Consider the following 25,245-nt stretch of genomic DNA (forward strand, 5'->3'; position numbering starts at 1 on the left):
ATATACAGACAACGAAAAAAAAAATGATAAAGACTAATTATAAATTAATGTTAAATCGGACGAGTCTGTTGCCATGACGGCGACCCCACTTTCGCGGTTTTTCCGTCATTGCGAGGATCCCCTCTACAAATCGGTATGTATCTCAGACCTGCTACTTATTTACTATCTATAAATGTTGAATTAAACGTTTTAATGCGTTTTAGATGGCTTGTATTGTTGATTGCTAAATAGTTGACATGATATCGTGTCTGTAACGTTAGTGGTTTTTCTCTAAAAAAAGTATGCATTTTTACATTACAAATATTTAATGTTTTCTCAAAATGAGTTTATTTTTTTTCATCCATCCAGTAACGTTACCAACATCTCATCCTATGTAGCACCATCATGTACACCAAAAAATATAGAGGAAATCGATTTTTTTTCTCCAGTATTATTTCCTAAGTAATTAAAGCATATAGCTAGGCCCTATCCTGAAATCCGTCTGATATTGTTTCAAATCATCTTGTGTGTAAACAAAATGAAAAAAAATAATTTTATCATATGCATATGTTCAGATTTTTGTTACCGAAAATATATATGCAAAATTGCGTTTATTTAATGAGATAATGCCTACTTTGCATAATTAAACATACACATTTCAAAAACTTATAATACACTGTTTTTATATACTTAATTGTGTAATTAATCAACTGAGGAAGTTTCATGGTGATAACTATTATTTTAAAAGTTTACCCTATTCACCTATAGTGTCTCGCATTAATGTGGACATTATATTTTTTTCTCAGAGATACTGTATATCTAATTATGCTTTCTTGTCTGTTCTACAGATTATTTGCTTTTTACATATTATCTCCATTGCTCTATCTCTATCGTTTAAAAAAACAAAGGCACTTTTAAGAGCCACTCTTTCAATCTCTCTCGCTCACTCTGTTTCTCTCTTAAGTCTCTCACACTTTCTGTCTCTCTCTCTCTCTCTCTCTCTCTCTCTCTCTCTCTCTCTCTCTCTCTCTCTCTCTCTCTCTCTCTCTCTCTCTCTCTCTCTCTCTCCACCCCCTCCTCTCTCTCTCACTCACACACACACACACACACACACACACACACACACACACACACACACACACACACACACACACACACACTCATCTTCATATCTGTATTGTGTGTCTATTGTCTGTATTTTTGTATTGTATCTGTGCATGCACCATGTCGGAAAACCACCCAGGATTCTTTGAAGATCCCAATGAGGTCAGGGGCCATATGGCTGCTGAAATTAGCAAGGCTCTTCTCCATGAGGCCAGGGTGAGAAGTTTTGATAAACTTACACCCATGTCTCTGAAAATCACTATTTACATATTGTTTGTTTGTTGTAGTTGCTGTTGAGGTATGATGTTCTAGACATTTAATGGACATTGGAGTAGTGTAGTATTTTATATCTTGTAGTTTTAGTTTTGTGTTTTTTATTGTTAGTTACTTTGGAAAAAAGCGTCCATCAAACATAACCATAAGTCTGATATTCTATCAGAAAACATTAATATTTTATTTTCATATAGGCTGCAATGGCAATGGGAAGCCATGTCCCTCAAAAAAGAAAGAGGACTAAGAGAGGGAAAGCAGTCGCAAGCGCAGCGGCCACAAGTAACAGACGTAAGAAACGTCAAAAAGCAGAACGTCGTGCATTAGGTTCGTTGTTTATATCACTGTTATAGTTTAATAATGATAATTATCTAAATGTTGGTGAGTGAAAAGATGGTTTGAGCTCACTGAGCCAGATGTATGATTGAATATTGTTAATTTTCTGGACTAAAATATATGATGCTTTACAGTAAGACCCTGATAGAATAGATTACCTATTGTATTGGCCTTTGCAGCTTCTGAAGTTCAAGTGAACACAGTGTCTGAGGAAGTCCCTCAGATCGAAGAAGAGATTACTGCAAGTCTTGGTGAGTATGTTTGTATAATCCCTATAACTACATTTCCTATTCCTCCATATCAACAACTTTTCTAATGACCCTGTAAACTTTTCCTCGATTCATTGTTGTTGATGTCTCACGCTTCTTCTCCACGCAACTACATTAAAAGTGGTTTGTGTTTGTATTTTGTTGTTGTAGACAGAACATGTGCATTATATTCTATTTTTTTCTGCACTCATTGCTTTTGCATAGCTTGCTTTTAGAAATTCTTGCCTATTTTGGGAAGTGATAGACACTCCAACTCTTCATTTCAAACTGGTCTATTATCGGAAGCATATTACACGGTTTGTGAGACCATTGTGATACAATGGTTTGTGATACAATGATCCAGTCCATATACAGTACATTAAACCAACATTGAATGGACACTGTCGTGAATGGCTTGGTCAAAGTCAGATTTTAAGTCATAATTATTGTCGTACCATTCAGTATTATGTAATTTTTATCTATTGTGCCTTCACTCAATCGAAGGGTTGTTTAACAGTTATTTATTTATTTTCATTTATTTTCAGAAACGTGTCTTCAACAGCTGAGGGACACTCTTGACTCGGTTGAGGTTAATGTGGCAGCTGAAAAAACAGCATGGGCACAGCGGCAGCTACACGCTGATACAAGGGCAAAAGCAGCAAGGCCAGCGCTGCTTGATGCTAAACTGTCCGCTGAAAGAGACTTCTACCAAAAATGTCACAGGTGCGGTGCCGGAGAGGCAGTAATTAGGTGCCTGGATTGTGTGCCACTGGACATGGAGTATCTATGTGGAGGATGCGACATGGAGGCTCACAAAAAGAATGTGTTCCATGGCAGGGAGGCAATTTTCCACGGCTACCTGGAGTCTATTCCCCCCACAAAGGCTGTGGTGATGGGTGAAAACGGCCAGCCTCACTTTTGTGAGCAGGGTATGTGTTTATTAACAATTTGTGTTGACTAGTAAAGGGTAATTACTAATTACACAAATATTCTTTGTTGATATACTTTGTCAATGGAAAAGGTTTAAACTCTTAATTTGAATCACTCTTTGACTGAAGAAATTGTTTTTGTTTGGCTTTGACTATGAAACGTGCTATTAGTAAGCAAACAGTGATAATGACATGGTAGAGTTGTCTATTTTGTAGATGTTGGTTTTGAATCACTGATATGACAAGTGATATACCTTCTCGATTGAGGAAAAATGTAACAACCTCTTTGCATTGCAGTATGTCAGTTGCCATTGCCCGCACATAGGGCACTATGTGAGTGCACCCATGAGATTAAGGTCACCTCTGGCAAGCATATTTCTGTGGTCACCATGAATGGTAAGTTTGGAAAGTCCTGCTTTTTGTTTCGTAGTACCGCAGAAGTTAACAATTGCCATCAAGGCAAAGCTTTTCTCTTGAGAAATATACCAATTGCCAAATGTTAATGCCATATCAAATACTACAGTGAATTAATAAGGGACAGTTGAGTTGGAAAAAGTTGATTCTGTGAAACACGTTTAATGTGTCTCTTTTTTGACAGGACGATATGATGTCTGTTTGCCCTGTAAAGTTTGTCCTACCTGCCTTGTGGAATGGACCCCAGGGGTGAAAGAGCTCCTCAGGTACCGTTACTGGCCAAGCACAACAAACTGCCAGACACTATATAGTTTTGATGTCTTTGAAGCTTTTGCTCACATCAAAGTATCGGCTCCTTCGATGTCAAGGCATGCCTTTTTAAAGCTACTGGAGCACCGTTCTGTTCAGGCTGGAAGGGTAAATCTGCTTGAATCATTGTTACACACAATCAAATTACTGTAATATTGTAATATTTCTTTTCTGTAAACACAATTTTTTTTATGTCATAGCCGGGAAATGTCTGTGCAGATACGTTCCAGAAAAGCTTTTTCAAATATTGTTTTTGCAAGCATACAGAAGAGGTGATGTGTGAAGTAAATCACTTTTATTGTCCAGCATGTCACCCAGACATGTTGGCAGTGTGTTGCGATGGCAATCGCAAACATTATCGCTTCAAAAAATCAAAAGGGTATGTTCATATTATACAGGCATTAATCTCAATATCAAAACCACAGCTGTGGTCTACATCTAGTTGCATGTAGAGTCATGTTTGGTCAGTTAAAAGAGGATTTTTTTTGTGATCAATTTTATTGGACAGGAATGAGGAACCCTCTCTGTACAAGGGGTTATTTCTTGCCAAAGATGAGGAGGTATCAGCCTTTCTCAACAATGTCAGAGGCAGCAGCATGACAAGAGTATGTCAAATATTGCATATTAAGACAGTATATCTACTGCTTATGTTTGAGTGTCTTTTCTGTTTTCTATTTGTTAAGACGAGTGATATCTGACTTTACAGGCAGATAACAGTGGAACATGTGGCGTTTCAAGGTTCAGGGCGAGTAAGGAGACGTCAAAAAAATCATCGTCCAAAATAGATGAAGAGGGGATACAAGTGGCAGTCTGCAGGTATGTGGGTAGATCAGAAGTGTGCAATTGTACAGATGCCATTTGTTACACGCTGTGGAAACTCATTTGTGGATAAATGTATCAGAGTCATGTTAAATTTCCTTATGGGAAGGAAAGTAAATCCCCTTAACAGATTTTTTTCCCTAGAAGATTGTTTTAAATATCAGTTAGTCACATATGTAGAGATTGATGGGGAAATGTCTGTGTGTGTGTGTGTGAGAGAGAGAGAGAGAGAGAGAGAGAGAGAGGGAGACTGAGAGAGACTGAGAGGCTTTGAATAGAGGGTTTTGATTAGCTTTGTTTTCCACAGGTCTTATTGTGTAAATTGATCATTAACCATATTGTCCTCTTGTGTATCAGACACGGGATATTGCTGCGAGGACTGAACCACTACCGGGGCGAGGTCTTCGCCTACCCAATGTTTTTACAGAGGGAATTGTCAGAGAGGGCCAATGTCACTTTCTTCTGCATGGATGTTGTCTGCAGGTAATTTTTATCTGTCATATTGAAACTCGGTCAACCTACTGTACATTAAGTGTCAAGTGCCTGCTTTTTTTTTCAGTTGTTTTATATTGATGGCCAGGCAAAGTGTTGGTTAATGCCTACTAATGCTGTGCTTCTTTTTAGGTACTGGCCATACCTAAGCAAAGTGACTGAAGAATCATCAGATCTTCAACCGCTGATGGAAATGAGGCCATTTCTCAGTGTGATGCATGCCAAAGCTCATACAGCAAAATGCGAGGTACCTCAAATTACTGAAATTCAGATGCAACAGTAGCCAGCAGGCAGCTAATGCGAAAAGCCGAGCAATGATTGTTTTTTATTATTTTAATCTGGTATTAGTGGCAATATACTAAATTGTAAGTCTTTGATTATGATATCTTGTGTAGTATATTATGCAGATAAAATATGACACCTTTAATGTGAAAATGATTTTAATGTGCACATAATCCATGATTGCATAACATTAGATTTTTAAAGTTATGGTATGAAATTAATCCAACACTATGTTGCAGGTGAGATGGGGCGGCAGGAATCAGGATGGAGCAGGGAACACTGTTGGAGAGGAAGTTGAGCAAGTATGTTATCACCGACATTATTGTAACTATGTAGATATAGGAGACTTCACTGATACATTTATGTGTGAGACAAGCAGAGTGTGAAGGATAATGCACATCAGGGTATCAAACAAAGATCTATGCTTGCTCGAATGACCATCAGAGCACAACACACATTATCTCACAAGTGCAACACACATTATGTCTCCTCTGAGTAAAAAGTGAGTAGTGGTGGTGTCTGCATGATACATCACTATTTCAAGTTATGTTCCCTCTGAGCTGCACTATTTAATTATATACACACTTTTGATCCTGTTAGGGAAATTCAGTCTCTGCATTTAACCTATCCGTGAATTAGAGACGCACATACACAGCACACAGTGAGGTCACACACACTAACTCCTTACCACTAGAGCAGTGGGCAGTCAGCTGATGCGGCGCCCGGGGAGCAGTGGAGGGTTTGGTGCCTTGCTTAAGGGCACCTTAGCCGTGGATGTGGACAGGACAGCGATTTTCAACAACTTTCCCCACCCACTTTTACTTTCCACACAACCACCCTCCTCCTGGTCGGCATTCGAACGAGACACACGCCCAAGGCCCTAACCAGTAGGCCATGGTAGACTTTTTCCAACCTACCAGTAGGACCCCATTTGACACACCAGGCTGGTGACAGTGCAAAATCATCACCCAGTTTCATGGGATTCTATGAAAATGCCGATTGTCACAGCTCTGGCATGTCATTGTGATGTTTTAAAATGTAGACCCAATTGGCAAGACCCAACTTTGAAAAATTGGGCTTGATCTTTCCTATTTTGCTGTCTATGGCTATGGCTGAAAGGGCGTGGTCGCTTTAGTTTCCATGGCATTCTGAGGTGGAGAGCTAGTTGACGATAAGATATTAGTTCAACAATAAGTATGGCTACACGTTCACATTTACATACAGTATGTTTTTGTTTATTTGTTGTTGTTTTTTGGTAATATAAAATAGGAATACATTTAATTTCTGTATTGTTTATCTAGGTAAACAGCTTTCTCTCCAGGGCAGCTCTTGTCACAAAGTACATGACAAAAGCAGGTTGGTATGACACATTACAAACCATACTCTGTGATGAGGTATTTCTGACTTCTAAAATGTAATTTCCTGTTCTCCTTGCACTAAAGTATTTGTTGTGTTAGGTTGTGTCTAACTGCAATGGTCTTTCCCAAGTAAATTGATCCAATCATGCATGCAGATTTATTTTTTTAAACAGGGAGAGAGAATATGCTCACTCAACAGGCCATGGGGTGGAACAGAAAAAAGACAGAGAACCTTCACAAAGTCTTGGCCCGCAGATACATCAAAGTAAGGACATTTCCCAATGGTCCTCTTGCCTGACACAACATACATTTTAACAACAAACAGCAGAGCTGGAGTCCATCCATCTGTAATAAGCTCATTCATTCATTCATTTATAAACTGTAGATGAAGGAATTTCTTGATCCCGGGATTGGCTGAAAGCTTGCATGATATTTTTTTATTTTTGTGTGATTTAAAGATCTCCGAGAGGGCAAAGTTGGAAGCTGCTAGCTTCAGTGATTTCTGCCAGAAGAATGACATCACTGAACAAACAGCACAGCAGTGGGTGGGTGATGTTCAGCAGTGGGCAGTCACAGGTAAATCATGCGTAGCGCTCAGATTTTTCACAAATACAACTGTTAATTACTTTGTTCAAATATGAACTACATAAGGTGATCAGACATTTTTAAATGAAACAATCGTTTAATTGTGTTACCTATTTAGAGCCAGTTAGCACAACAGAACAGGGAGCAACAGAGGATCTCAGGGCTGAGATAGAGAGCATCTTAGTGGCCCTGCTACGCAAGAAGCATGACCTCTATCGTCAGAATGGTTGGTTGACTAATATTCAAATGGCACATTGTAAATGCAAACAAACAAAAACTGTTTTCCTGAAATTTTTCTTATTTCACTTTGCAGATAGCAATCAAACAAGACAAAGAAAAAGAAGAAAAATAAGAGAATTAAAAAAAAAACTGAAACAAAAGATCCTGCTGTACAATGCAATTGCAGAGGATACAATTGACGAGGAGTTGGCCTCCAATTTGACAGAGGACTACATCCTGCCTTGGGAGAGACGTGAGGATGGTATGGTAGTCCTGACATGTTCTCTAAAATGTATGCCTGTCTTTTTTATTTTTTAATAAAAAAAAAAAAAGTATTTTATTGCAATGAAAATCTCTCTCTCTCTCTCTCTCTCTCTCTCTCTCTCTCTTTCTCTCTCTCTCTCTCTCTCTCTCTCTATATATATATATATATATATATATCTTTCTCTCTCTCTCTTGTATGTTTGGGTTTATAACTTAATCATCATAAATACTAAATCACTTTTTCCATCAATTCCCTCTACTTAAAGGTCGCTCCTTCAGGTTAAAACGGTCTATTTTTGACCAAATGATGCTAGTTAGACGCCTTGAGGAGGAGCAGAGTATCCTGGTGAAGGAGATGTCTCAGCACATCACGTCTCTTCGTAAGGAGATAAAGGGAGTGGAGAAGCTGAAAGAGAACATCAGAATGGGCTGTAAGTCAAATTTGGAGTTTTTTTTCTCACTAACATATGTATAGTCCCTTTTCTACTGAATGGTATCAGTTCAACTCACCTCAACATGACTCTACTTGGTTTATTTTCAAATTTTTGGTTTCATTTTCCACTGCATAAAAGTACCATTTCATGTAACTGGTTGCTACAGCAACACTGAAGTAAACTATCTTAGCATCACCATTGTGTAAAAGTTGGTAACATCAATCACTACAGCAGAACAAATAAAATCAACAGTATTCTGAATTCATCACAATACAGACATGTTTTTGGGGAGATGGCAATATTTACTCTATCGGCCGTCCTGTCTTGCTAACACTAAGCTGCTGCTGAGGGCCTGCTCAGAACGTTAATATTATGATGCTAGCGATAACAATGACCACAGAGCTATCTACACATCATTGTTGGAACTTCAACAGAGGTGGAACCAAAAGTGCTTGGTACCAGAGTCAAGTGGATCTGGTACCAGTCTGTGGAAAAGAGCCACAAGTTTTGTTTTTTCTATATTAGTCATACCACTCTGCTCCACCCTCACACTTTGTTTGCCCTATCCTCACCTCAACATAGCCCCCCCCCCCCCCCCCCCAATTACACACAGACAGTCACAGCTTCTGCAAACCCCCATCCCTCCCCGACTGCACTTTATACCCCCAATTTATGCAAAGTATAGGCTGTCAAGCACATACAATTTCTATGAATTTCTTACATACAATAACTATGCATATGACAATAAAATGTCCTTGTATTCCGTGTTTAAGTTTTCTTGCAACAATAACCAAAAAATCTAAACAAAACAAAAAACAAGAAATTGAGTAACATGATTCTGTCATATGTGGTTCTACATGCTATAATTTTGGAACAATACTTGTTATTCTTATGTTTATGTATGTTACAGATTTTGGTGACATGTCAGAGGATGCTGCAGCTGGTTGGAAAAGTGTCCTCATGCGGAGGTCCTCTGCACTGGAGAGTTTATGCCAACAAGCTGTGAGCACGTATAGTGCTATAGTTGATGACCTCCAGATACAGGACACAGAATGCAGAACGGACACTGATGACGAATATGACTTTAGTAGTCCAGAGTCAGAAGAAGATTAGAAAGGAGACCACTCTGTTTTGTTTTGTTTTTAAAGGGGTGGTTCGGAATTTTGGACATCGGGGCTCATTTCCAAGTGAGCCTTAGTCTTATTTATCAGTAGAGATATTTTTCAAAGATTTTCTTCCAGTCGTTCAAGTTGCATAGTTCGCCGGTGCTAGGCTAGCGCGAGTCAACGGTAACTGCTAGCCTGCCATTAAAAACAGTTTTACCCACGACACAGTACACCAAAAGCAAATAAATTATAACGCCAGACTGTCGATGTAAATGTCTGTTGAGAGAATAATGTTAGAAATCAAACTACTCTTGCATCTCAATGATCTCATTACATTTACAGGAACTAGTTTCTCAGCAGCGGCGGTATTTTACTTTGCTCCGGTTAGTAGTACTGCGCCGAAAAGTAAACACAGAACAGAAGCGGACTACAGTCGGGGACGTCTAGCTAGCTAGTTTTAGTCTCGGTTGCCTAGGTAACTGAATATCACTCCGCCGCTGCTGTAGACTGTGCTAATAAATACAAGGAACAAAATAACTATTGCAATGCAATGAAAGGGTAATTTGATTTCTAACATTATTCTCTCAACAGACATTTACATCGATAGTCTGGCGTTATAATTTATTTGCTTTTGGTGTACTGTGGAGGGGGAAAACTGTTTTTAATGGCAGGCTAGCAGATACCGTTGACTCGCGCTAGCCTAGCACCGGCGAACTATGCAACTTGAACGAATGGATGAAAACTTTTGAAAACTGTCTCCACTGATAAATAACAATAAGGCTCACTTGGAAATGAGCCCCGATGTCCAAAATTCCGAACCACCCCTTTAAAATCTGTGAACTTTCCATTATCTCTCACCCTTCCTGAATAATAACAACTACCCAGAACATTGCTTGTTCATTCTTCACACATCAGGCAAAAGATACAGAGGCATCACTAGAAGGAACAATATTGGTTGATTGATTAATGATTCAGGGATAGTACCTACCCCAGGTTGCCTGGCCACGCCTTCCTATGCACTTCCGCTCGATTATCATCTCCCTACAGTGCTAGTTTGGATTTGATTCCATTGAGCTGGTTGTCTCCGGTGGCAAGGAGTTGTGAACGCTGAGCTAGAATACTATCAGCCAAGACAAGCTATCAGTCAAGGGCTGATCCTATCTTTTTAAACTTCAACAAGCTCCAGCAAGCAATAATTTATCGCTACCGAATGGCCAGACTCAGGCTAACTTTTATTACCAGGCTAACCCCCAAGCTTTCAGACACGTAAATATGCACTATGATAATTCAATTATCAACATTAGGTGTTGTTAAATGTGAAATTATTTTGCACTGCAACTTCATATACTACAATCATGAGTGTGTACATTAATATCAATGCAATATCTACTAAATGGATTGGCCCTCTGCATGGACTGTTGGACATGGACTGTTTTATGCATTCTGGACTGTGACATTTCAACCTCAACTTTAGCACTTAAAGGACAATATGGAGCTCATTTATGCTCTATTGAATTTTCTTGTGTGTTGGATGTGTGTTGTGGTACATGTGAGCACACAAAGATAGATTTCTTCAACTGTGGAAATGGCTACAATAAACTTGAATGTGAATTTGAAAATGTTGTAAATTATTTGTGATTGTAATTGAAGTGCATAAAGTACATAATTGCCTAGTAGTCTTCATTGAAAATCTACATTTTACAGTATACTGTCACAATATAAAAACTCTTCAGGATGCTGAAGTGGCACTGGTGATATCAAAAGTCAATTATTGTCCATGGGACCTGGTGTCACTTGGCAGTACTTAACATGCTGTGTTGACTTGACAGGTTAGAGCTTTGATAAAAAGCCACGGATCTTGTTTTTCATATATTCAAAACCAATGTATTCAAGCAGAATAGTATTTAAATTAATATGAAAAAAAGTGATCATTTCAGTAAGGGTGGTGATTGGTTCAGAGTTGGAAACGGGACAACAAGATCGTAGCTAGTGTCTGAAAGTATAATTAAGCTGCATGCCAGATGTCCACCAGCACAGTTGTTTTACAGCCTCATATCTCTCATCCCTAGACATTGCTCAATTTACGAGTCGACCAACTCCTCATTGAGTAGGCCTATACCTGCCAGACATCCTCTTTTTTCAGAAAATGGAAAGTAGAATGTGTCTTTAAAAGCGAGGATAAGCTGCAACTCCAAGTTGATTATGATTTTACTTGATTTGGATACAAAAAAATTGATTGACTTGATTGGTCTGCATTCAGGCTACACACCATTGTATCATCACTCATGGATCCCTATCAGTTTGCTTACCAGGCTGTGGAAAATGCCATCAACCTGGCTGTTTACTCTGCTACATTTGGAGTCAATTAACACCTATGCGTGCATAGCTTAGCATATAACATGATAGATCCTCTCAATCTGTTCTCCAGCCTGCAATTCATGAATGGCAATATAGCTCTGTGTCACTTCATACTTTCATATAATTAATTTGGTCAATTTTAACAATATGGAAACATGCCCTCAATACGGATAGGCCACCAGAAGGCTGTAGAGAGGTAGTAGGAGCAAAAACTGTATTCTACTGTCGCTGGTGGCTTGTGCTTCTCGCCTACTGTCCAGTACACTGTCCTGCGCCACTCACTTATTGTCCTGTGCCACTGGTCTATGGTCCCGCACCACTGTCCCGTGAGACTTATAAATTGTTAAAAACCTAAACCTAATCCGAAACCTAACCCATGGACAGTGACAAATGACAAGGGACAGTAGGCACATCAGATGGGATATTGAGTGAGTGCCATGTGAGAGTAGGCAAGTGTCACAAAACAGTATGAGTTGTGCAGGACAGTGTATGGGACAGCAAGTCAGTGGCACAGTGCACAGGACAGGTGGCACAAGACAGTTGATGGGTGGCGCAGGACAGGTCACGAGACAGTGGATCAGGAGTGCAAACCACCAGCAACAGTACAGTACAGTTATTGCTCGTACTGCTGGAGGAGAAATGACCAAGATCAAGTTTGCAGGTGATACCCCCATCATCAGTCCCATCAGATACAGTATGAGTCTCAGTGCTCCATGGAGGTGAATTGGGATGTAGAATGGAGTATACCAACAGCAAATTTCATCCTGAGAAGGAGGCCAAAGTCCCAGTTATTATAGTTGAGCCCTGATACTCTTACATTTATGGCGTCTCACATCAGACATAATGAATTGAATTTAAATGTGATATTAAAATCCTACCTTATGAACAGGCACAAAAAAACACATTGATCAGACATGATCTGGACATGTTATGTGTAAACAAACTCTTCTATAATGCCATATATCTTATTCATCACTACCTGGTATGGAAGGTCTGACAGACAGTCGCACTGGATGGAAATTAGAGAGGACTGACACAAAAGTCTCTGTTTATTTAGAAATAATTAATATATGCATAATTTCCAGTCAATAAAATTAAATAAAAAAAGGATATTTAAAGGTCTTCTTGTTGTAATCCCCCTTCCCCCTAATTAAGTCTTATTTCATTGTATATTATTTTGACCCAGCCCTCCCCTGGATACACATCAGCTTAACCACTATCATGCAAGGACAAATTCAATATTTTTTCAGCATTTACACTACCCATGTTAAAGTGTAGATTAAGTCTAGTTTGTGATTTCTATAAAGATGGTCTGCTGAACATCAAGAGGAAAAAGGACATTATACCTGTGACTTAGCAATAGACTGGCCAGTTATAACTACCACTATGATGAGGAAACTGATGGGACAGGACAGTGAGGACACTGTAGGAAGGATTAATAAGAACCTGTAGAAGATACACTATTGTCCATAAGGCAGATTCTGTCCATTATGGCTGGCATTAGCAAACATCCCTATTTAACAAATGAATGGAGGACAGAATCCATATTAATCACATCTAGAGTGCATTCACCTCTAGCAACTACTGTAGTGTATTAAAGTTAGAAATTAATATGAAGATTCATTGTATAGCCTACAACAGCCTGCTTTGTCTTAGTAGATTACTGTATGACATTTCATCACATGACCTGGACCATTTTGCTTTGTTGTTTAAAGTCATCGCAATTCAGCAATGACTGACTGTTATTGAGCTGAGCCCCATTTCATACATAACTTGAACCATGTTTGAGAGACAATGGGCCCTATTATAACATCTGAAACATCAAACGTGAAACGCAAGTAACTTTGTGGGCGGATCTTGGGCGCTGTTGCTATTATAGCCTACCAGCGAGATTCTTGGGCGCGACGCAAATCTAAAATGAAGTAGCTACATTACTCATAGGTGTGGTTTGGGCCTAACATGAAATAAACCAATCAGAGCGACATCTCACATTCCCTTTAAGAGCAGGTGCGCTTGTTCCATTGATTATAATAGAGGATTTGCCAGATGTGCGCCAGGAGCACTTCACAACAGAGGAGAGCAACGTTCTCGTCAGGGCCGGAAAAAGACGTGACATTGTATGGGGCCCATCTCCCATAGAAACCCACCCAAATTAGCCTTGTTCAAACAGGCGTTTAAAAATTTGGATAAATGTGCTAGCTAGATTTATGCCTATTTTTTTACATCTTCATGGACACAACAATGATTCCCTCGTATGTGAATATCTTCCCTTGTAAAAATGTACATGGTTTTATAAAAATGAGAACTGCTGCATCTGTGTGTAGATGAGAAAAGTAAAGTGCATGCGCATTGATTATGGCCAAGCAGACGCCCTTAAAATAACATAACATGCGCAACGCACCACTGACTTTAGACTAGGTTTTTCCTGGTCAGTGGCGTGATTGTTTTCTAAACCTGCAAAATAGCACCAGGGAACGTTTGCATCTGTGGAGGGAAAAGTCCGCTGTGTGTTGGTGCAAAATAGGAATGATACATGCACCGAGGTACAAAGTCAATTGCGCTGGGTACAAGATAGTGCCCCAAGTGTTACTGTCTGTCAACTGCCCACAGCCTGGTTGCAGTGTCCTTTTTTTACCTGGCAACAGAACCGGGCCCCAAGTTCCCATTTTAGAGACTAAAGTAAACGTTTGTTACTTAACAGCCCAAACTCTTCTGCAATGTAACCATTGGTACCACAATGAAGACTGGTGCGCGACTTGAACGGGACTTTATATAGTGTGTACCAGTCTTTGACAGCAAGAGGAAGGAATGAAATGAAAAGGAGTTCCAGTACTCCTGACAAACTGATAAGTTGTACAAACTGTCAACATACAAGAGATTATAAAATAAACTGTCATGTTTAATACAAATGTCCCCAGTCCTTCATACCAACAAGCCCAAATGCTGTTAGTATGATGCCTACTAAAGGAAAAGCTTAGTATATTTATTCAAATCTTCATGTACATCCTATTATTAAAAGTACTACACAATGATCTCTGCTAGGTCACTTACATGAGTGTGAGTGATGTCTGTTAGACATGACATAGAAAAGCTTAGTAAATACAAATCTTTATTAAAACAATACAAACCAACCAAAAATGAACAAATAACATAAAAAACAAACTAGACAGGGATAAAATTGCATTGTGTAGGTTTATGACAGACAAATAAAACTGGAGTGAATATCAAGCCGTCTGCCAGGTTGGAGGCCAGGTTTTCCCGCTAAAAAAGACAAGAGATAGGTTGTTAGTGAAAAAGGTATGAATAATGACTTAACATTCAATGCTGTAACGTCTACACTACACTATTACACAATATTAGAGTACAGTAATTAAGATGTAAGACAAGGTATTCAATAGGAGTGATGTTAAGATTAACCATAGGCCTAAAAATGAAAATAGCATCTAGAGATTTTAATAAACAAAGAAAAATTTCTAGACAACACCGTTTACAACTGGTAACTGTTAACTCATAACCTAATAAAATTTAGATAGTAGTACATAGAGTATACAGTAGTATAAAGTAGATTGCAAAGACTTAAAAACAGAATTTTGATAATGCAATCTTGTCTGGCCTCGCTTTAAACCAATGTAGCACTCAGTGAGAGTAGGGTTGGTAATGAATAGTCAAGGGTGTGGTAAACACAACTTTAGGTATATCCATTACAACTATCATGATCACAAGCTACGGCTATAAGTCAATAGTTCTTATTCAGCAGTTCCCCTTGAATCTAAATGTCAAAATACACTTGAGACATGTTTATTTTCCTTTTTTTGTTTTTTGGCTCAATGTCATCTGTCAAACACAGTAGTTCTAACCAACTGGTTTAGTTGCTTGCCATGCAACGTGTTGTCTTTGAAGTTACACGAAGGTTTGTGTTGTGCATTGCAATGTAAAAATGTGGTATACTAAGGCTACGTTCACACTGCAGGCTGAAACGACCCAATTCCGATTTTTTTGCCCCACTTGTATCTGATCTTTTCACGACAGTCTGAACGACACAGATCCGATCTTTTCAAATACGACCCAGGCCACTTGAGTATGTGGTCCAAATCCGATACGTATCCGATCTTTTGAAATGCGACTTCAGTCTGAACGGCCAGGTCACATGTATCCGACCCGCACGTCATTGATACGCGACAAACGTCATAATTCTGCGTTTAATAGGCGGGAATGAGAAGATAAACAACAACTATGGTGGACGATGCTGAGACCAGTCAATGGAAGGGAAGCGAGGTTTCTGATGTAATTAATGGTAAATAGACTGCATTTATATAGCGCTTTCACAGACCCAATGGCCACCAAAGCGCTTTACATTTTGCCTCACATTCACTCTCTCATTCATACACTGACGGCGGTGTCAGCCATACAAGGCGCCATCCAGCTCGTCGGGAGCAGCTGGGGTTAGGTGTCTTGCTCATGGACACCTCGACACTTGGTCAGGTGGAACCGGCGATTAAACCACCAACCTTCTGGCAAACTCTATTCAGGCCAAACTCGAGGGCTCTTATCGGAACTTCCGCAAACAACAAGTGACGTTGTTGACCGTTGAGTACACTTCTGCGCATGCGGGTCACTTCTGGGTCATTTCACGTTCACACAGGATATCACAAAAGGTCGCATTTAATTGGAAATGTAAACGGCCTTGCAAAAAAAAAATTTTTTTTCAAAAAAATCGGAATTGAGCATTAAGCCCCTGCAGTGTGAACGCAGCCTAAGGGTGAACTGTCCAAGCAAGGGTATCATACCATAGATCACAGGGCATCCAGTCATACAGGAGTTCGGTCTTCCCCTGTGGAAGGCAAAAAAAGACATGGAAACGTGTTACATGAAATATTGCATACAGAATTACAATGCAAACTTAAATTTAATGATTTGGAATGACATTAGTTGATCAGTTTTCAAATAATTTCAGTAATTTTTGTAAGAGGAAACCCCCTTGAGATGTGACATCTAGTTTTCGAGGGGGCCTCTAATGCATGATTGTTTTGGAGAATGCACCAATAAAAAATTGTTTCCCTGCCTACACAAACAATTTCTCACTCAATTAAGTGTGCTTTTCAATAATTGATCTAAAAAAAACTTTGCCTATCTTCCTTTGTGTGCCAGTTTTCTCCAAACTTCTAAAAACCTTATTACATTTTGTTTTACTTATTTGGAAATGAGACATTTGTACCAGTCACTCTGAGACATTTTAAATGATACTAAACATAATACTCAATGATAATCATTCACATTAAACCATATGTATTCTTGAGAGAGAATGAAATGTAGATTAGGTGAGACTGTATGAGGGGAGGTCAAATGTTCATTTCCAGCTAGGTCCTTTGTCTTACTGAGCAGTGGTCGTTCTTTAACCAGTTTTTCCAGTCTTGCACGATTACCGGTAAAGATAATAGGAACGAGAATATTTCGCAGAACAACAATCTGGTCCATATTCTGATTACTTGCAAGCAATAGTCTGTCAGGATAGCAAACATCATGTAGTTAACGGGGAAGAGGGTTGCCACCCTTTCTCCGCATCAAATACTGTATAAGGACCTTTAAATAATATTTCTAGGCATTTAAAAATAAATGTTTAGAGATATGGATCAAGGGCAAATTTTATAGACGTGACAACAAAGAATTCCCTGGTGATACAATTGGTACTAAATTTCACTATGGACATGTATTCGAAATTTAGCAATAGGACACACTCCACTGTGACTACAGGAGATACTATCACGGTGTGGGTTCTGTCATGTTTCCTGTCTGTGTTCCCCTGTCTTTTTTCCTGTTTAGCAGTTCCCGTTATGTCTATTATTATAAAGGCAAACAAGCTAAACAAGATAATGAGGGGAGTGGCTAATCAGAGACACCTAGGAAGACTATAGCTGCGTCCCAATGTGCATACTATGCCCTAAATAGTATTTAAAATTACTAATGTCACATACTATTTAGGATTGATAGTATGCACATTAGGACGCAGCTACTCCCCCTCATTATCTTGAGGGGCGTGGCTAATCTGAGTGGCTAATCAGAGACACCTAGGTGTCTCTGATTAGCCACTCCCCTCATTATCTTGTTTAGCTTGTTTGCCTTTGTATTTAAGCCCTGTGTCTAGCTCAGTCTTTGTGAGTTCTTGATGTTGTTCTGTTGCATGTTGTCGGGTCTGTTCTGGAGTCTTAGCCTTTGTCATAGTTCAAGTTTATTCTTAGTCTTTGTCATTGTTCTAGTTTATTTAATAAAAAAACTGCTGCATTTGGATCACAACAGATACAGTGGTTAGCTTTGCTGACATCTAAGCAGATGATGCGGGTCTCACCTATTATGGTACACTTTAGTTTAATTTATGATGCTAAGTAACTTGAACATGTCATGGTTCAGTGGCATGCCACTGGGGTACCTGAGCCTTGAGTAGTGTGCCCAAGAAGGAGCACTAGCACTCAGTTACTCACACCCCGTGATGCAGGACAACTTCTAAATTGGCACTGCAAGAGCCTTAAGGGTTTTTTTTTTGCCAAGATTTTTTTTAAATCAAATATCTTTTCACAGTTTTATATGATGTTAGTTGTAGTTTAAACCTTGCAGAAAAATTATGCTGGTTGCTGGATGGTCTAAGCTAGAGTGGGCTTGAAGAGAAAATGGTGCGTTCCAGCATGTAACATAGGACCAAGTAGCAATTGGTTGAAGCAGAAAGTATCTGCCCACCAGGAAGCAAATATCCCAATGGATAGGTTCCTGGGGCCTCATTTATAAAACTGTGCGTAGGATCCTTACTAAAAGTGTACGTGCGCCCGAAAGCCAGACTTATAAAACCGTTCGTACGCCAGAATCTGCGCAGAATTCACTTTATCAATCCCAGTCAGCAGAAGATTGTGCGCACATGCGTCTCCTCCCCGAAATAACCATAAATGAGCTTACAACGCCTAGTTTTACTATGCATATCCTCATCTGCATATCATTTGCATATGATTATTCATCCATGTGATAACATGTTTAACGGTACAAGACATCAGGAAAATATGAAATACGGATGTGCTGTCACATTACATTAATAAAAACCATTTAGTAGCCTATCCTTGCCTTGTTTTTGAATAAATAAATCAAATAGTGTAAAATAAATTTCAGAGAAAGTTTTTTTCAATCTTTTCCACTGGCCAAATAGTATTTTAATTGATTTATATTTTTAATGGAAACAGATAGACCATGTTGTGCATTAGGCTATATTTGCACATTCTGCTAGTATCATGGTAAGCAATTCTCTCTGTAGTTAAAACATTAAAAGATAGCATGCCATATATAGCATGAGGAAAAATTTTCAAAAGCATTACATCCACGACAAATATTTATATTTATTGAATATAAAAAATGTTTGAACTCCTCAGTAAATTTCATGTAGTTTATGTGTTTAAATCCATTAATGAGAATGACATATTTAATCAAAATGTTTGTATCAGAAGTAAAACATAGTTTAAATCATTTTATTTAAAATGCTATTGTGAACATGCACTGTATGATTGGGGCTCATAATGAAGATTTACGGTTTTACTTCATCCGCCATTAGATATGAGTCAGTTTAACTAAACGGCCCAACGCTTTCGCTGGCGCTCATTTAAGGTGTGGATATTTGCTTCAAGTGACAGGCTTTGTGAGTGAAATTATATTTGTATTATCTTTCTGTATATGTATAATTTTCTTTAGATTTTCTCTCTAAAATTAACAAAAAAAATATAACTCCATCTCACCATCGGTGTCGCCAAACTACTCCGTCTCCAAAACGTTCGTATGCATGGGTCAGAGTTTGTGTGCAGGTGCGCACATTTTCCCATCAAGTTTGTTTTTATAAATCACAATTTATGCGTCGGAAGTGGCGTACGCCTCTTTCAGGGCCTGTTTTGTACGTACACAAAGGTTATAAATGAGGTCCCAGGTGCTTTTCACAAAGTGAAATAATGTGAAAGCGTTTGGTGTATCAGGCTAAGAATGGCAATCATAAGATGGTCAAACGAACTTAACCATCAAATCTCATGCAAAAACATGAACTGGTAAAAAAAAATGGCTGATCAAACCAGTTTCAAAACATGCTTAGACTAGCCAAGATGTATTTTCTGTAGGGAAGACATCATATCAGATAACACAATCTAACTACCTCTCCAATCCTACCTTTCTCTGCCTTGTCCGTATTATCCCACGGTATGGGTGCACATCCCGATTGTTGTGGGGGCAATCTTTTGTTCTCACTGTACAACATAAGAACATAGAGTAGTGAATGATAGATGATAATCCAAATGCAAATGTAGCCTTAGAAAATACTTAATACTTGAAAACTTGCGTATCTACAGTATGAACACTATGCATACAATTCATATGGAAATTAATTAAACCAATTATATCAGGAAGACCTGCACAACAATTCCATTAATACTTTTGTGTTGATAATGTAAAAGATGACAGAATATCAGATGTCAGATTTCAGACCTCTCTTCCTCTGATTTCGTCTTTTCCCTATATAAACAAATAGACTTGGTTCAGTACAGTACAGATATTTGAAGCTTAAGCATATTCTTTTAAAGATAAAGAACAGAAAAGTTGAAAAGTTTAAGACCTTGTCCAGTAGCAGGTTGATCAGCCACAGCCACAGTCCCAGCCCCCTGGTCCACAGATACTGCAGCTACTGAATCTAAAATGAGTGAAGAGATATCATTGTATATCATAATATACAATTAGGTCATAACAGAGACCTGAAAAAAAGAGCTTAAAGGGTTAGTTCACCCAAAAATGAAAATTAAGTCATTAATTACTCACCCCCATGCTGTACCAACCCCGTAAGACCTTCGTTCATCTTCGAAACACAAATGAAGATATTTTTGATTAAATCTGAGAGGTGGATCACTGCTACATAGGCTGCCAGAGGGAATGAAACTTGACGGCCCAGAAAGTCATTAAAGAACATGTTTAAATATTCCATGTGCCTACAGTGGCTCAACTATAAGTTTATCAAGCGACGAGAATACTTTTTTCCCGAAAAAAACCCCATAAATAACGACTTTATTCGACTACTCCTTTTCTTCCTTGTGGGCCTGAGACGAGAGTTCAAGAGATTTCCACGACGCATGCGCGAGAACTGAACAAGAAGTATTAGAAGAAGAACGTCCTCTTCTCAGTTCTCGCGCATGCGTCTTGGAAATCTCTTGAACTCTCGTCTCAGGCCCACAAGGAAGAAAAGGAATAGTCGAATAAAGTCGTTATTTATGGGTTTTTTTTCGGGAAAAAAGTAGTCTCGTCGCTTGATAAACTTATAGTTGAGCCACTGTAGGCACATGGAATATTTAAACATGTTCTTTAATGACTTTCTGGGCCGTCAAGTTTCATTCCCTCTGGCAGCCTATGTAGCAGTGATCCACCTCTCAGATTTAATCAAAAATATCTTCATTTGTGTTCCGAAGATGAACGAAGGTCTTACGGGGTTGGTACAGCATGGGGGTGAGTAATTAATGACTTGATTTTCATTTTTGGGTGAACTAACCCTTTAAAGCAATACTACAGAGTACATCCAACCATAGCACTGTTTTAAAGATAAAGAACAGAAATAAAGCTGAGAAGTTTAAGACCTTGTCCAGTAGCAGGTTGATCAGCCACAGCCACAGTCCCAGCCCCCTGGTCCACAGATACTGCGGCTACTGAATCTAAAATGAGTGAAGAGATAGCATTGTCCATCATAATATACAATTAGGTCATAACAGAGACCTGAAAAAAAAGAGCTTAAAGCAATACTACAGAGTACATCCAACCATAGCCCTGTTGTTTGAGCTTCCCAAGTGCTGTTGGTAGGAAGAAGAACAAGAGAATTTGGTACAGCATAGACTACATAGCAAACCATCTGAGACCATGAGCTCACTTTTAGTTTAATTTCTCATGGTACCATTCAAAATAAAGTTCATGTTCTCTGTTTGGTCTATGTTGTACCAAATTCTCTCGTTCTTGTTCCCACTGACAGCATACAGTGAGCTCAAATAACAGGGCTATGGTTGGAAGTACTCAGGACACTGTAAAACCTTGTACTGTAGGAGGAGGGCTAAGCAACCATTCTGGACCATCCTCAGTCCCAGCCCCCTGGTCCAAACTCATGCCGCTTGTCAAATCTGAGGATGAGAATGAGAATGAGTGCAAAGAAGATGTTGTCTCTCTAAAGTGTATACACAGATTACATAATATACAGTACAATTAGGGTCTGTATTCACAAAGAATCTTAGGGATGAAAGTATCTCAACATTTTAGGAGAAAAAAATTTGCGCTAAGCCCTAATGAGGAAATTTTAACATCATTTAGGAATTATTTTGTGCTAAAATGAAATTCTTTGTGAATTTTGTGAAAGAACATAAATAAACCTGAAGAGCTTAAGACCTTGTCCAGTAGGAGGTTTGTTAAAATCAGCCACAGTCCCAGCCCCCTGGTCCACGGATATTGTGGCTACTGAATCTGAGGATGAGTGGAGAGATGGTCACATTGTGTCTTATAAAAGTTTAAATAGGTGTAGTGAAAAGACATCTGCTGCTAAAGCATATTTTCACAAAAATCTCAGAGAACACAATAAAGTGAAGGCACCAAATCTGGGCCGAACGCACCTTGTTCTCTTAATGGGGTTATCTCAAAATTTAGAGTGACAGTAGCCTCCTCAGGCTCATGGCTACTGTCTGTTGCCTGTTCTGTATTCACTAGAAGAATACAAACACAAAAAATTTACTATACGCAATTAAGTCAAAATGTGAAAGCTAAGGCAAAATAATACAAAATCCACATGCCTCATATAATCAGAGAAGTTTCACAGTTGCCCTTACTAGGCATCACAGTTGCCCTTACTATTTCCAATCATTGCTTAACACCATCTACCCCTAAATAATAATATATATAAAAAAATACATATATAAAGTTTATAGTATATAAATATAGTCTTACCTTCAACCATCATTTTAAAAATTTCATAAATGTTTTCCACACAGGTCTGTGCACTTTTGCCCAACACTTTATCTTTAGGCAAGATCATTTTGGCCTTCTTGTGTGGATATTCCACCAGGAGCAAAGGCCTCCAGCCGACTGCGTGCAGCTTCTCTATCTAAAGATTTAAAAAAAACATTAAAAAAAAAAACATTAAAAACAATTACAAGTGCTTTGGTGTGGCTGTGTATGGATCTTTGTCTGCTTATCACAAAGCTGGGACACAAATGCAGGTCAACAAGAAATACTTAGGGTAGAAGCAGACTTTTGGAACATCACAAGGAATAGCTGTATTCAAGATCCCAGAGGATCCCAGAAGCCCTTTGTGGGTTGTTGCTGAATGTATCTTAAAGTACTGCAGGCTAAGTGATCCTGAGAGTCTTTGGTCTGTTTGCAACGTTTTTCAATGACAGTAGAGTACAGTTAAGATGCTAAAGCTATTGAATAAATAGCTTTCATAAATATGTTAATGCATTATCTTGTCTCAGTCAAAACCAGAAAGTCTCCCCAGTACCCAAAAATAACTGGACTATGGTGACAGGACAACAAAAGTTACTTACCAAAATGATGGCATCGTCCCACAAATGTGAGGTCACCTGATTTTTTTTTGTGTTGGCAACCCATATCTTTTTTTTTCTCTCGAATTTTTCAATCTTTTTGTTTAGGCGCACATTTTTAGGCTGTGGGGCCTTGCACATAGGGCACTTCTTGAAGCCATTAAAAATTTTATTTTTGCACGCTGGGCATGTCTTCTTGAGCCCTCCACCTTTTGACATGTTTTGATGCTGTAAACCAGACAGAAGGCATAATGTATGTCACAAACATGACTTCGTCCTGGTTCAGTTATAATACAGTTTTAGTAAGACACTGGATTTACTCCAAACATCTGAATATCAGACTTTGATGGCTAACTTATGGTTATGTTTGATGGACGCTTTTTTAGTAAGTAACAATAAAAAACACAAATCAAAAACTACAAGATATAAAATACTACACTATTTCAATATACATTAAATGTCTAGAACATCATACCTCAACAGCAACAACAACAAACAAACAATATGTAATACCAAAAGTTATTTGACATAGATATGGGTGTAAAGTTATCAAAATTTCTCACCCTGGCCTCATTGGGATCTTCAAAGACTCCTGGGTGGTTTTCTGACATGGTTATACGATACAAAAATACAGACAATAGACACACTATACAGTTATGAAGATGAGTGTGTGTGTGTGTGTGTGTGTGTGTGTGTGTGTGTGTGTGAGTGAGAGAGAGAGGAGGGGGTGGAGAGAGAGAGAGAGAGAGAGAGAGAGAGAGAGAGAGAGAGAGAGAGAGAGAGAGAGAGAGAGAGAGAGAGAGAGAGACAGAAAGTGTGAGAGACTTAAGAGAGAAACAGAGTGAGCGAGAGAGATTGAAAGAGTGGCTCTTAAAAGTGCCTTTGTTTTTTTAAACGATAGAGATAGAGCAATGGAGATAATATGTAAAAAGCAAATAATCTGTAGAACAGACAAGAAAGCATAATTAGATATACAGTATCTCTGAGAAAAAAATATAATGTCCACATTAATGCGAGACACTATAGGTGAATAGGGTAAACTTTTAAAATAATAGTTATCACCATGAAACTTCCTCAGTTGATTAATTACACAATTAAGTATATAAAAACAGTGTATTATAAGTTTTTGAAATGTGTATGTTTAATTATGCAAAGTAGGCATTATCTCATTAAATAAACGCAATTTTGCATATATATTTTCGGTAACAAAAATCTGAACATATGCATATGATAAAATTATTTTTTTTCATTTTGTTTACACACAAGATGATTTGAAACAATATCAGACGGATTTCAGGATAGGGCCTAGCTATATGCTTTAATTACTTAGGAAATAATACTGGAGAAAAAAAATCGATTTCCTCTATATTTTTTGGTGTACATGATGGTGCTACATAGGATGAGATGTTGGTAACGTTACTGGATGGATGAAAAAAAATAAACTCATTTTGAGAAAACATTAAATATTTGTAATGTAAAAATGCATACTTTTTTTAGAGAAAAACCACTAACGTTACAGACACGATATCATGTCAACTATTTAGCAATCAACAATACAAGCCATCTAAAACGCATTAAAACGTTTAATTCAACATTTATAGATAGTAAATAAGTAGCAGGTCTGAGATACATACCGATTTGTAGAGGGGATCCTCGCAATGACGGAAAAACCGCGAAAGTGGGGTCGCCGTCATGGCAACAGACTCGTCCGATTTAACATTAATTTATAATTAGTCTTTATCATTTTTTTTTTCGTTGTCTGTATATGCCTATCTTTCAATTGAGTAAACATAAAAAAAATTGTAAATTAGTCCAAATATTATTTACACAAGATGATGGATGGGGAGTTTGATTGATCAAGCCTGCCTCTAGTTATCCGGTTATCCGTGTGTCCCGTCACGGAAGAATCCGTGGTGCCATCACAGAATTTGTCAATAAGCAAAAGGCTATAGAAACTGGTCAGGGGAGATAATATGTTCACAGTTTAATTAGGCTACATGCATGCAAAAACAGACAACTTGAATAGCCTACTGAAAGTGTCAAAATCAGCAATAGGCAATCTCGTCCAGTGAAGGTGAAAAAAATCTGTGGCGACGACTGAATATTCCGTGGTCCCGTCACGGAAGAATTCCGTGGTCCCGTCACAGAATTTGACAATAAGGAAAA

General features: G+C 38.5%; 2 protein-coding genes across 2 annotated transcripts; one reads left to right on the forward strand and one right to left on the reverse strand.

Annotated features, from left to right (window-relative positions):
* Nucleotides 1–843: 843 nt before the first annotated feature.
* LOC143710319 (uncharacterized) lies at nt 844–9,216 on the forward strand. The gene is made up of 18 exons (XM_077201282.1): nt 844–1,299; nt 1,551–1,680; nt 1,869–1,940; nt 2,483–2,866; nt 3,164–3,262; nt 3,465–3,546; nt 4,098–4,194; nt 4,296–4,405; nt 4,766–4,891; nt 5,033–5,147; nt 5,422–5,484; nt 6,484–6,538; nt 6,714–6,805; nt 6,999–7,116; nt 7,244–7,351; nt 7,439–7,606; nt 7,875–8,039; nt 8,953–9,216. Exons 1-18 carry the CDS (start codon nt 1,204–1,206, stop codon nt 9,153–9,155), a joined length of 2,283 nt encoding a protein of 760 aa, XP_077057397.1. The 5' UTR covers nt 844–1,203; the 3' UTR covers nt 9,156–9,216.
* A 5,460-nt stretch (nt 9,217–14,676) lies between these two features.
* LOC143710320 (uncharacterized) lies at nt 14,677–24,003 on the reverse strand. The gene is made up of 12 exons (XM_077201283.1): nt 23,643–24,003; nt 23,083–23,307; nt 22,484–22,640; nt 22,153–22,242; nt 21,932–22,006; nt 21,583–21,669; nt 21,139–21,213; nt 20,133–20,207; nt 20,006–20,032; nt 19,691–19,767; nt 16,294–16,337; nt 14,677–14,767 (listed from the first exon to the last, which is right to left on the reverse strand). The coding sequence occupies exons 1-12, from the start codon at nt 23,688–23,690 to the stop codon at nt 14,731–14,733; spliced, it is 1,017 nt and encodes a 338-aa protein (XP_077057398.1). The 5' UTR covers nt 23,691–24,003; the 3' UTR covers nt 14,677–14,730.
* Between the last annotated feature and the right edge of the window lie 1,242 nt (nt 24,004–25,245).

Source organism: Siphateles boraxobius, unplaced genomic scaffold (assembly GCF_051911475.1).
Source record: "Siphateles boraxobius isolate OS27281-9 unplaced genomic scaffold, OSU_SipBor_1 46, whole genome shotgun sequence".
NCBI lineage: Eukaryota > Metazoa > Chordata > Actinopteri > Cypriniformes > Leuciscidae > Siphateles > Siphateles boraxobius.